Source organism: Crotalus tigris, unplaced genomic scaffold (genome assembly GCF_016545835.1).
Source record: "Crotalus tigris isolate CLP2741 ecotype Arizona unplaced genomic scaffold, ASM1654583v1 scf7180000017666.379230911805:20528666, whole genome shotgun sequence".
NCBI lineage: Eukaryota > Metazoa > Chordata > Lepidosauria > Squamata > Viperidae > Crotalus > Crotalus tigris.
In genome coordinates this window covers 15,470,002-15,482,266 of record NW_024096552.1, presented here as the reverse complement: position 1 = coordinate 15,482,266, position 12,265 = coordinate 15,470,002, and the positions used below count along the sequence as shown (strand labels likewise).

Genomic DNA, 12,265 nt, shown 5'->3' with positions numbered 1-12,265 from the left:
ATATATAAGGTACATTCTTTTTGAGGTTAGTTATGTTGCATTCAAACACTCTAAAACAGCTTTGTTATGCATTTTGATTTAGGAAGTAAGCTTAGTCATTTCATATCACCTACAGAAAATTCCAATTGTAGTCAGCTTTAACCAACAATAGCTATATTAGTAACACTACTGAACATTTTAGTTTAGCATATTTTGCAATCACAATTTGCACTGCATTGTTAACTTTATAGCTCAGTGTATCAAGCAAACCTAGAAGAATTGCTTTTTTTAAAAAAGGATAAGTTTACTATAGGTAAGCAGCAAGTGGTATGAATACAGCCAGTATTTTACAGCAGTGGTTCTGAACATTTTCTTCACCACGAACCCCCCCCCCCATTTTAAATACATTTTGTGGCCATGGACCCCCAAGATTTAACTCCAGATTTAAATCATAACTTTTTTTCCAGCCTTCGTAGACTTCTTGTGAGATTAACTGCAGCCCCCCCCAGAAGTCCATGGACCAGAGATTGAGAACCACTGTTTTACAGTGTACCCTGATTTTGGAAGAAGTGCATTGGAAAAATAGCTTGACAGAATCCTCATTCATACAAACAGAAAAACAAACCATCCCATTTTAATGTTTTCACTTAATTTTTCTTCAGAAACAGAGAATGTTTGTTAAAGCCTTTATGAATAGAAATCTGTATCTTCGTTGTGACAGCAGGGAAGAAATACTGATGGACAGATAACTACATTCATGTCTTAACTTATAAAGTGCCTTGTTTATTTTGTGTTGGTATATTTGTAAAATAAATTTGTATCTCAGCTAGTGAGATGAAATTTAGCCATTTTGTCCTAGAAATCCTACTTAGCAATTATGGATTAGCACTACATTTAAATCCTAAATCGTGCAGAATCAATATATTTTTTAATGTTTTCTCTGGGCTGGAAAGATATCAGGATAAATAGTCATTCAGAGTTTGGACTAAGTGGATTGCACATGATGCCCGACTTACAATACTGTATATTTCCATGTTTTGTGGTTGTTACAATGCACATCTAAATTATTTATATTTTCTTCACTGTTATTTAATCTGCTGAAATTCAGAAATGTACACATTGCTTTTTTAAACAGTAAAATAAGCTTAATTTGGAAAAGCTTTTGTGCTTTTTGTGTTGAAAAAGATTGCAGCATGAAGTTACCATGAATGGAGCCAAAGATGCCCCACAAACCAGTTTTCTCTCGACTTCAAACACGGCACAACGTAGTGAAAATCAAACTGTGTCACTGCGTTTCTTTATGGACAAGAAGCCCTTGCTGTTTTACTATTAAGCACATAGAGAATGTGTCAGAAAAAGAGATGTTCCAATCTCCAGCGGATCGCGCCCAGGCAGCCGTTTCACCTTCATTTCGCACAGATTTTCCATCCATCATTCAAAGCTGACCTTCCTTCTCAGCTATAATTCCCTCATCATCAACTCCACTTCTTGAGAAACTGTTGGCGCTTCTTCTGCACTTTACTGTAGTGCCAGAGGCCTAACCCGTGAAAGCCTCGCAAGACTACGCCTGCCCACGCTCTTACCTCGCAATTAAAATAGCTCTTGCGCAGTAACCGTGACATCCATTTTTGAGGTGGGCAAAATCTTTTTTTTTTTTAATGTCGGAAACTGTAACCGATCCTATATAAGTACTTTTCTAGAGACTGGTAATTAATAAATATCAAGGTTCGGGAGGACATAAATACTACAAGCAGCTTATTTTCATAGATATCACTTAAGTTTCACGATGGAGAAATATGCCCGAGATAAAGATGGAGGAAAATGCCTTATGGTTGAGCTGGAAAAGAAGGGAGGGAGAAAACTGATGGCGGACAAGATTAAATATTTTCGGGGTGGGAATTCTCGCGATATCTTAGACGAGGCCGGAAGAGGATAAAGACAGGGAGTCAGCAGAGTCTTCGGCCTTTCAGTACGTGTGCGTAGGCGTGATTGGGCTGTTTGGCGGTTACGCAGCGGAGTCAACGTTGGGAGGTTGGAGAATTGGTGGTGCAGCGGGAGTAGTAACTGAAGCACCACCACTACTAGGTGAGGGAGGGGTCATTTCGCTCCTTGCCGCCGCAGCTGAGTGGGAAGAACGTAAGCAAGAACAGCCACAGCCGCCACCAGCATCATGGGTGAGTCTCCATCCCGAGCACTTTTCTACCGCTGGGGAAGGGCGGGAGTGGAAATGCCGGCTTGGGCGGGGGCGATGACAGATGGAGGAGCAGGTCCCGGGCCCGTTCAGGCACCTTCAATTTCTTTCTTCCTTCGCGCTGCTTCCCATGGCGGCGAAAGCTGTAGCGGGGGCCGAGCTTCAGCTATCCGCGCTTGCTGCTCGTCCTTCGTGGAGGCTCGCGCCCAACTAGTAGTTAACAGAAACCGCATTTCTTCCTTCTGGCTCCCTCTCCTTTCGGCTGAAGGAGGTCAGGTTGGAGGGACGGACAAAGCTCGCCCCAACCTTCCTCTGAATTCCTTGGTGTTCTCGGTTGAAGCTCGTTTTCTTTCCAAAACGAAAGTCTCCCTCCGTCCCCACTTTTGTTCGACGCCTCTCGGTCATTTCTCAGTTCCCCGCCCTCCTCCCTCATTCAAGTTCTTCCCCTTACCGGCCCTCTTCATCTTTTCGTTTTTTTTTTTCCTACTGGGCTTTGGTTCAAGCTTTCGAGTACTCTCACTCTGAAAGGAGAGAATTGCTGGTTGGATCCTCCCGGCGCGCGGACCCATTTCCTGCGTCTTATTTTACGGCGGGTACTTTCTGCGACTCCCCCTCATTTTTAATGCAGGAAACTAAAACGCTCGAAAACGGAATCCACTCCTCTATGGTGCTTTCCTTTTCTTTGCGTCCATTCTTCGAAACCATTCCTTTTAGCCTCCTAGTTTTGGAATGCAAGGCACCATAGAAGTTTGGGATGGTAGAAGATTGGGAGGTATCAAAAAATCCCAAAGCAAAAAGGAAGACCAAAATGAACGTGTATTTGGCAGCATAAACAAATCCGGCACATTGCTGTTTTCTCTCTAGTTAAGTACTCTTCTATAAGTTAAAGTTGTTACCGTTTTCAAAAGCTACTTACGGATGGTAAACTCTTAATTGTACTTGTGGCCATTCTGGTTGTTTGGTCACACCTTGGAAAGAGCATTCCAGACGATTCTATATAACTATGGTATGTAGGGTAATTTGAGTTAGCTTACTGTGGTTCCTTCTAGAAATAGCTTTTTTTAAGTTGTAAAATTTAAATATTCATTTTTTAACATTTTAATGCTAATTTTTTTAAAATAAATATTTTGCATTCATGCTAATATTTAGAACTATTCTGAAATACTGATTCATTTTCTAGTTCAAGATTACTCATGTAAAAATTTGTATAACATTTCAGATTCAATCATTAAGCTTTGAATATACTTGACCCAGGTAAAACTTTAAATATGACAAAAGTATTAACACTTCATAGATTTGCTTACTTGAGCTATCAATGATTCCTAAACAATTGTTAAGTGTATTCTAGTTAGATTGGTTCTTTTTAAAACTGGCTTCAAGGAGATGGGAAGACTGATTGGTTGTTTAGAAGAAAGTTTGATTGGGTATATCTGGTTTTATTCATAATTAGAGAACTGAAATGCTTTTTGATTTTAATAATTCTACATGGCAAATTTTGATCCAGTTTAATGAAATAAATGCTATTTCTGTTTAAATGCACATGAATTTTCATGGATTTTCAGTCTGTAGGTTTCAGTTAATATTTTTCAATCATAAAATTAGATTTAATTAGGAAGGAATAGAGTGTGCTGAAAGATAAGTACTCATGTTTTATCAAATTGCATTCATTACACACAAAGTTTTTCCAAGATAATTATAGAAATTGAATATTTCAAGAATATCTGCAAAAAACTGGACTAATAATAGATTGGATCCAGGTTTCACTGATTCTGAAGTAAATCTTGTGTATAAAAGTGGAATTATATTTTGAACATGACTAATTTTTATGTCTGGTTTATCATACTTTTGAAAATGGCCCTTTAGTCCAACCCCCTTGTCAGTGTAAAATCCAAATTAATGCATTCTAAACAGCTGGCTGTTCATCTTTTGCATAAACACATCCAGTCTGGCAAGATTTGTTCTTGACAAATTTATGTGACTTCTGATAAGTACTGCAGTGTTTCAAGATGCTTGGAGATTTTTTTTTTTTTTTTGAGTTATAAAATGTTCCTAGGTGTCTACATTTTTATGATTAGTCTATGGTTCTTTAATTCCTTTTTAAAGACATATACTTGATTCTTCCACTCATATGGTATTTTATCTATTTTCTGGTTCAGCAGTTCTCACACATTTGGTCTTAGGACTTCTTCACATTGATTGAAGAGCCCAAAGAACTCGGGATTTTGTGGATTATATCTATCAATATATCAGTATTCATTATATTAGAAATTAAAACTTGAGACATTTCCAAATATTTATTTGACTTCAATGACCCCTTGAAAGTGTCTTGGAGATCACTTTGAGAACATCTGTTCTAGGTAATAGGATCATACATAAAGTCTGTCCTGGCCCATTAGCTGTTTCTTTCAATACTCTCAAACTGATATGCACAGTATCCTAACAGCAAACTGATAATGTGCAGAGTGAAATTGTTATGTACTTGTGTTGTGACACATCTCTATAAATTGCAGTATTTGCATTATGATATAATTTTGTCACTTCTTTGATCCGGTCCACATACCCATCACTGGCAATTTAAATTTATATAAATTAGGTGTTCTTTGACTATAGTTCGGTTTCAGTCAGTTTTTCTCTTCTCTTTGTCCTGTTCTTTGTTGCTTGCTGCAATTATATCCTCCTTTTGGAGAAGACTTAGACAAAACAGCAGTTTCTTAGTATTTGTCAGCATTTTTTTGGTTTTTATTTGGCAGATGGTATAATTCTTCATTTTGATCCTATTTGAATAAACTCCTTTATTATTACTAGTATATTTTACTTCCAATTTATTCTGAGCTTTTGCCTTGCAACATCATTTGTACATTGTTACTTGATTGTACCCCCTCTGTGTATAATGTTTTATTGAAAGTTTTAACAATAGTTAAAACTAAATAGTTAAAAAACAAACTGAGGTAGAACAAAAAAGGGAAGCAATAAAAATTAAATGTGCAAAAAGAGAAAGTAGAAAAAAATGAAATCACAGCAATCTTCATCACAGCAATTATAGGTACAATTATATTTTAATCTCTAATTCTAAAATTATTTTCTTTTTATAATTTATCCTGTCTAATCGTCAAAGCCATAAATCACATTCACTTTTTCTTTTTTTGCACAAAAAACTCTTAAAAGATTTTCAGTTACCAATAATGTAAATATTTTCTCTAATCAGACAAGTTAATTTATCCAATTAAACAAGTTCTGTCTTTTTCAACTATTTCTCCGTTGTAAGTATTATCAACACTTTCCTTTTTTGTACATACAGTAATGTCACTGCTTCATGGTTCTTTCTAAATGTTTATCCTTCAGTCAGTGGTGGGATTCAGATATGTGAACAACCAGTTCCCTGTGTGGATGCTGCTTCTGGAAATCCGTTCTGGGCCTGGGCAACAAAAATTAGCTACCAGTTCAGCCAAACTGGTGCCAACTGGCTGAATCCCACCACTATAGTTCTAGGAAGAACAGTTCTGATTTCAGTTGAATATTATTCTTTAAAATCTTCTAAATTTATGTATTGGAACCCAATATTTTCTAGCTTTTTATATATCCACCAATTATGATAAAATGACCCTTCTGATAGTTTAACTTTCCAAATTTAAAGTATCTTTATACACCTTAGATAATTTTTTGGTGTCATACCAATGGTCCTTGATTTTATACAAATTATCTTTAAGATTATAATGTAAATTTTAATCCTTTCAGCCACATTTTCCCATTGTTCCATTTGTTTAAGTAAAAAAATAATCCACTCTATTGTACATTCTTTGACCTATTCCAGTGGTGGCGAACCTATGGCACACGTGCCAGAGGCGGCACCCAGAGCCCTCTCTGTGGGCACACTTGCTGTTGTCCCAGCCCCGCCTCCTCCCATGGCCCTCTCCTCCCCAGTGGAGGAGAGTCGCCCCCGAGAGTGGCCCACGCAGAGCAACGCAGCCAAGGACATGGCAGCCAGGCAGCGTAGAAAAGACTGCCCTCATGCCCCATCATGCACAGTTGATGCTGCAGGGCGCGGGCAGAGGGCATGGCTGCCATGGCGTTGCTGGGTTGCCTGGGCGATCTGTGGCAGGCCCTGGAGGTGGTGAGTGGCCCTGTGGGCAGGCGGGGTGGGGGCGGGGCAGGGGGTGGAGCAAGGGCGGGGCCAGTTTTTGGGCACTCGGTCTCTAAAAGGTTCGCCATCATTGTTCTATAGCAGGGGTAGTCAACCTTGGCTCTTTTATGGTTCGTGGACTTCCATTCCCAGAATTCCTGAGCTACTTAGCTGGCTCAAACCTTGACTCTTTTATGACTCATGGACTTCAATTCCCAGAATTCCTGAGCCAGCTTAGCTGGGAGTTGAAGTCCATGAGTCATGAAAGAGCCAAGGTTGAGCACCCCTGTTCTGTAGTATATAGATTGGAATTTTTCATAATGAGACTTCATTTAGTTATTCACATTTTTAAGTATTCACTCACTATGATCAAAGTATTTCATGTGAATGTATTTTTTTAAATTTCAACCACACATGAATAAAAACTCATTATGAACTACAGAGATAACTATCTAGGAGGAAGCCATCAAGCACATTATATTTCTTAACCTATCCTTAATTTGAGATTAACCCAATAACCCAGCTGAGAAACTTGTAAAAATAGGAAATGGGGAAAATGACTATGTTATTTTGGAATTCTTGATTTTAAACTGAATATATAAGTAGAAAGCATGTACTTTCAAAAGAACAAGCATTGATAACATGATAAAAAAATTTAGTGGGAAGACAGGTGAGAATTTATTAAAAATAGATATTAAATTACAATTTAAATAAATTATTACTTAAAAGAAAACAGTGCAATTAGACAATTGTATGAGAATCTTGAAAATAATGTATAGAAGATGGAAAGAGAACCAGAAATCAAAGAAAAGTACAACCAAGTAAAGATAAATGGTTCAAATATTGTGAGATAGTAAAATTTGATCAAGGGGAATATAAAATGAAATTAAAGAACTAATAGAAGAGAGACATAGTTATCAATGGCTTTCTTACAATTATCAGAAAGATTTAAAATAGATGTACAGATATAGAACAGGTAGTACCTGGCTCAATAGTAGTAACTGTGAGGGGGATCTTGGTGTCCTAGTGGACAATCACTTAAATATGAGCCAGCAGTGTGCTGCAGCTACCAAAAAAGCCAACACAGTGCATTAACAGAGGGATAGAATCAAGATCATGTAAAATGTTACTACCAGTTTACAGTGCCTTGGTAAGGCCACACTTGAAATACTGCATTCAGTTTTGATCACCATGATCTAGAAAGAGTACAGAGAAGAGCAACAAAGATGATCAGGGGACTGGAGACTAAAACATAAAGAACGGTTGCTGGAATTGAGTATGTCTAGTTCAGTGATGGTGAAACTTTTAGAGACCGAGTACTCAAAAACTGACCTTGCCCTGCTCCACTCCCCTGCCAGCCCCCGCTCTGCCCCTCCATACCCCGCCTCGCCTGCTCACAGGACCACTCACCGCCTCCAGAGCCTGCCGTAGATCGCCCAGCAGCGCTATGGCGGCCACATCCTCTGCCTGCGCCCTGCAGCATCAACTGCATGATGGGGTGTGAGGGCAGTCTTGTCTATGCTGCCTGGCTGCCATGTCCTTGGCTGCACTGCTCCATGTGGGCCATGCTCAAGGGTGAGTCTCCTTCAAGGGTGGCTGCCAGAGAGGGCATCGTGGGGGGAGGCAAGACTGGGGCAACGGCACGTGTGCCTATAGAGAGGGCTCCGAGTGCCGCCTCTAGCACCCGTGCTATAGGTTTGCCACCACTGCTATAGAATAAGCTGTTCTAAAATAGATCATAGACTATTCTGTGGGAGTGAGCAATATTAGATTACAATCCCTTCCCCCCTTACATAGGATATTTGTGTCTTGCTGAAACCTTTGTCAATGAATGTAGAAGATTGAAAAAAATTCAAGCTGAATTGATCTTTGTAGTAGGTTTCTGAATCTAGGGTGAATGCCATATCCTCTTCAATATCTCCACATAACACAGTAGCTGAGCCTTTTTAAAAATGTTGTATACTATACTTGTGGTCTTTGATTTTGAAAAATGTAATGGTACAAAAAGTATATTCAAGAGGGTGGATGTTAGTGTAGTTAAAAATAATATGTTAGTTACAACACTTGTCTCGATTCAATTTTAGTTTGCTGTACCTTAACCAGACCATAGCATGCTCCAGTCAGGAGCTGGCCCTGAAGACCTATCACCTGAATATGATAGGAAAATTATACAATTACTATGTATAGGCATTCAGTTCCACATTTTTAATAAAAGTACCAGCAGCTTAATATAGATATAAGTATGGGATGGGGGGAGGGGAATAAAACTCAGTGGCACCCTGTAGTTCAAAAACTATTAGCGTTATAGTCTATACCAGTGGTTCTCAACCTGTAGGTCGGGACCCCATTTGGGGTCGAACGGCCATTTCACGGGGGTCGCCAAACAACGCAGTCCGCCATTTTTCCCCCTTTTCCTTAGCTGTGCTACTCCCTTTTATTCTATTGGCTTTTGAAAGCCAATAGAATAGACTCTCTTGAATAGAGTCTAATTCTATTGGCTTTCAAAAGCCAATAGGAATTGTCTAGGCTGTCTGCCCTGCTGAGCCCGCCAAAAGTCCCATTCTGCAAACGGTGCTGCAAGTTGTCTGCGGCAAAGGCGAGCTGTCTGGAAGTTTCCATCCCTCCCTGCTGAGCAACTACTAAATGTAAGTAAAAGAGGGGTGGGAGGTGGGAGGCCGGCGGGTGCAGGGAGGGTTGCTGGCATGCGTGGGGCCCGGCGGGTGCCTTACCTCCCTTGGGCTGGGCCAGCTGGTGGCCCAGCCAGTGGTCGGTCTGCTCCGTCTCTGCCGCTTGCCAGCTACGCCTCGGCCAGCGCAGGGGGCGGCACGCATGTGCGACGCTCCCGGGCAGGGAAAGTCCTCGACTTACAACCCGTTGGGTAGTCCTCAACTTACGACCGGTTGGGTAGTCCTCGACTTACGACCGGTTGGGGGTCGCAGCATTAAAAAGGTTGAGCACCACTGGTCTATACACTACAACACATTAGAGTGCTGTATGAATATTAGGAATGTGCCATTAAGGTAAGAAGAGAGACATGACAATAGTATATTGATTTATGGCAATGGTTTTCAAGCTTGTGGACTTCCAACTCCAGAATTTCCCAGTATCTTCCCAGCCAGGTCCAAATTTGAAACACTGATTATGATATTGAAAGTTTCCAAATGTCTCAAGAGCATAGACAGCAACACACACATCCATTATAATTTTTCAACAGATTATCTACCCCATTGGAGCAAAAAAGTTGTCCTTATGCTGTGTCTTAGACTAAAATGAAATTTAAGTAATCAGCATCAATCAGAAACAGTGGGGTTTTTAGTCACCACCCATTCAATCTTCTTGGCCAATAGTAAATTAGAACCTGGTTGCAATTGTTAAAACAGCAACCACTCCTCAGATGTCTCTTTTTCTTTCTCTATGGTATTGTTTTTGTTTGGACCTTTATTCCATTTTTCAGGGTTTCCTAAGCATCCTGAACTGTGTTTCCTTCTAGGATTTTCATCATAGAAGAGGCAGTACAGCCACAGAGGAGGCTATAAGGAGATATTTTAAAGAGGCTTTGTCTTGTTTTTAGCTTGTTATTGATCTTCTTGGATTTGCTTTTATACTTTCAAAGTTATGTTTTTACCTAATTAGCATTTAAGATGCCTTTCTGAAATCCATGTAATTCTTGCTTCTTGATTTTGTCAGCTATGTGGAACTTGGTATCCAAATACTTTGTCCATATCTATAGCATATTCTATTACTGGCTTTGAATACTTTTATATGTCTTTTCTAATGAATAGCTTTTCTTATGTTAATGGCTATAGAAAAGTATTTTATTTGAATTTGTAAGTAAGGGAATCTTTCTGAGAAATAGCGTGTGAATTTTTGAGTTCATCTTTGCCTAATTTTGGTAGCTGCTATTACTTGAATAGGAGATTATTAGGGCATGTCAACTTCAACTTCAATTTTAAGACCAAGTAGTAATAAGCCACTGATACTGCTACTAAAATATATATATTCATGAAGTTATCAGATGTTAAACATCACTTGAAGGAGTCTTTTCAGGAATGTGCAAAATAAATGATGCAGTGTGAATAAACATAAATATCCATAACAATATAGCAAACTTTTTGGATTGATAAAAGCTCATAAATGCCTATCAGACACTAAATTGAATCAGAATTGCTTCCTAACAAATGCATTTGTAATCTTGGAAATCTAATATTCATTTGCTTGCAATCTTGGAAATCTAATATACTCTAACATCTATTCTAAAAATGGTTTAGAGTTTCTCAATGTAGGGATACATTTTTAACACTATACAGTATATTAATATATATAAATATTGTTATATAGTTAATATAAAAATATCTTAATGGGCAATTAATAGGAAGAACCAATTTGCTTAGGAGAGGTCTGAAAAACTGATTATTTGACTGATTTCAGTATGGCTTTTAGGACAGAATTAGTTTTGTCATTCTGATCAATTGACCAGCTATGGTAAAGAGATAAAGGGGTGCAAATATTGATCCTGCAAGATCACATTGCAGTTTATGTCCCCATTATTGATAGTATTTTCTTGGATTCTCTCTGAATTTGAGTTAGTGTTAATTGTGGGTTTTACTTCTGTTTGCAAGAATGTTCTAATAAAATAGTATTAGGTGACTGTGCTTCTGCATTCTTGGTGATATATGCCACCAAGTATTATTTTATCCTGAATGCAATTTAACTTTGGTGACAATTATTAGGAATTGAATATGAATTTAGATATGGAATCTTTATAGAAGGGTAGTTTTTGAATAAAAGATTGATAGCGTCTTCACGTTTTACATGAAGTTACACTTCTTTAAGTTATATAGCTTAGGATGTTTCTAGAGCCATCATTACTATAGATGCAAGTGATCTCTACTACAACTAATAATTTTAGCATTTAGCTAGTATTCCAATAAACATCTTTCTGCACAGGGTTATCTTAATGCTAATAACCTCTTGTTTAGATTATTGTATTGTACCCTATGGGGACTTAAGCTTCATCTAGACCAGGGGTAAGCAACCTTGGCTCTTTTATGACTGGTGGACTTCAACTCCCAGATTTCCTTTACAAAAAGTGATGTGTCTCTTGAGAAGTGGCTGTACAACTTTTTCAAAGCAATCAGAAATGAGTACTAACAGCCTCCCTGATTAATTCTTCCACTGTTGTTGATATTACCATAAGGACCTTATGTTCAAATTAAATCTGGCTATCTGCACCTTAAAGCCATTATAGTCCTAAACTTACAACAGTCTCTTAGTGACCATTCAAAGTTATGATAGATTCCTCCCAATTGATCAAATGACCCAATTTTGAAATTATGATTGCTGAAGCACCCCCATGGTCATACGCTTTTATGACTTCTTTAAACAAATTTTATTTCACTTAATAAAGTGAATTTTAAACTTTATAGGTAAGATGCATTAAGATTAAGAGAAGGTCTAATATGTCAATATTTCAGAGATTGTTTTGATTTTGTACTAAACAAATTCCTCCATTAAATTGAAAGGTAAGGTTCATATTCACATATTTATAGGACTTTTATCTTCCTTTTGACTGATTGTGATACTTCTCAAGATAATTTGCAACTAGTTTTAATAAAACAATAATGTGTAAACAACCATCTCTTCCCAACATTATACCCTTTCTGTCGCATAGGCCAGAGTATATCCTTGGTCTGCAATTTCAGAATAATTGACAATAGAAGAAAAGTACTGTTTTGAAAAAGAGGGGAAACAGGTTGTAAGCAGATCTTTCATTAGTGGTTAGAATAATTTCATTTATTTTTTATTGCATTCTTAACAGGTTGTGACTCAGTTACAGTAGGGCTTAATCCTTTTGATTTTTTCAGTTTGTCTGCATAAATATGACCTAAATTATAATTTGTTCTCCATACAAGTCCTAATAGATAAAGTACTCTGTTTTCTCTATCTAGTTTTAGAACTTGTATGGAGAACAGATT

General features: G+C 38.1%; 1 protein-coding gene across 3 annotated transcripts in view; it reads left to right on the top strand.

The window, feature by feature from the left end:
- Nucleotides 1-1,934: 1,934 nt before the first annotated feature.
- SEPTIN7 (septin 7) overlaps nucleotides 1,935-12,265 on the top strand; it is an 87,435-nt gene continuing 77,104 nt past the window's right edge. The window contains exons 1-2 of one of the 3 annotated variants that reach the window (XM_039336791.1): nucleotides 1,935-2,153; nucleotides 2,314-2,315. In XM_039336791.1, the coding sequence (XP_039192725.1) occupies nucleotides 2,150-2,153; nucleotides 2,314-2,315 (6 nt within the window). In that variant the 5' untranslated portion in view covers nucleotides 1,935-2,149. The remainder of the gene's footprint in view (nucleotides 2,154-2,313; nucleotides 2,316-12,265) is intronic. The other 2 variants (XM_039336790.1, XM_039336792.1) reach the window with 2 other exon arrangements.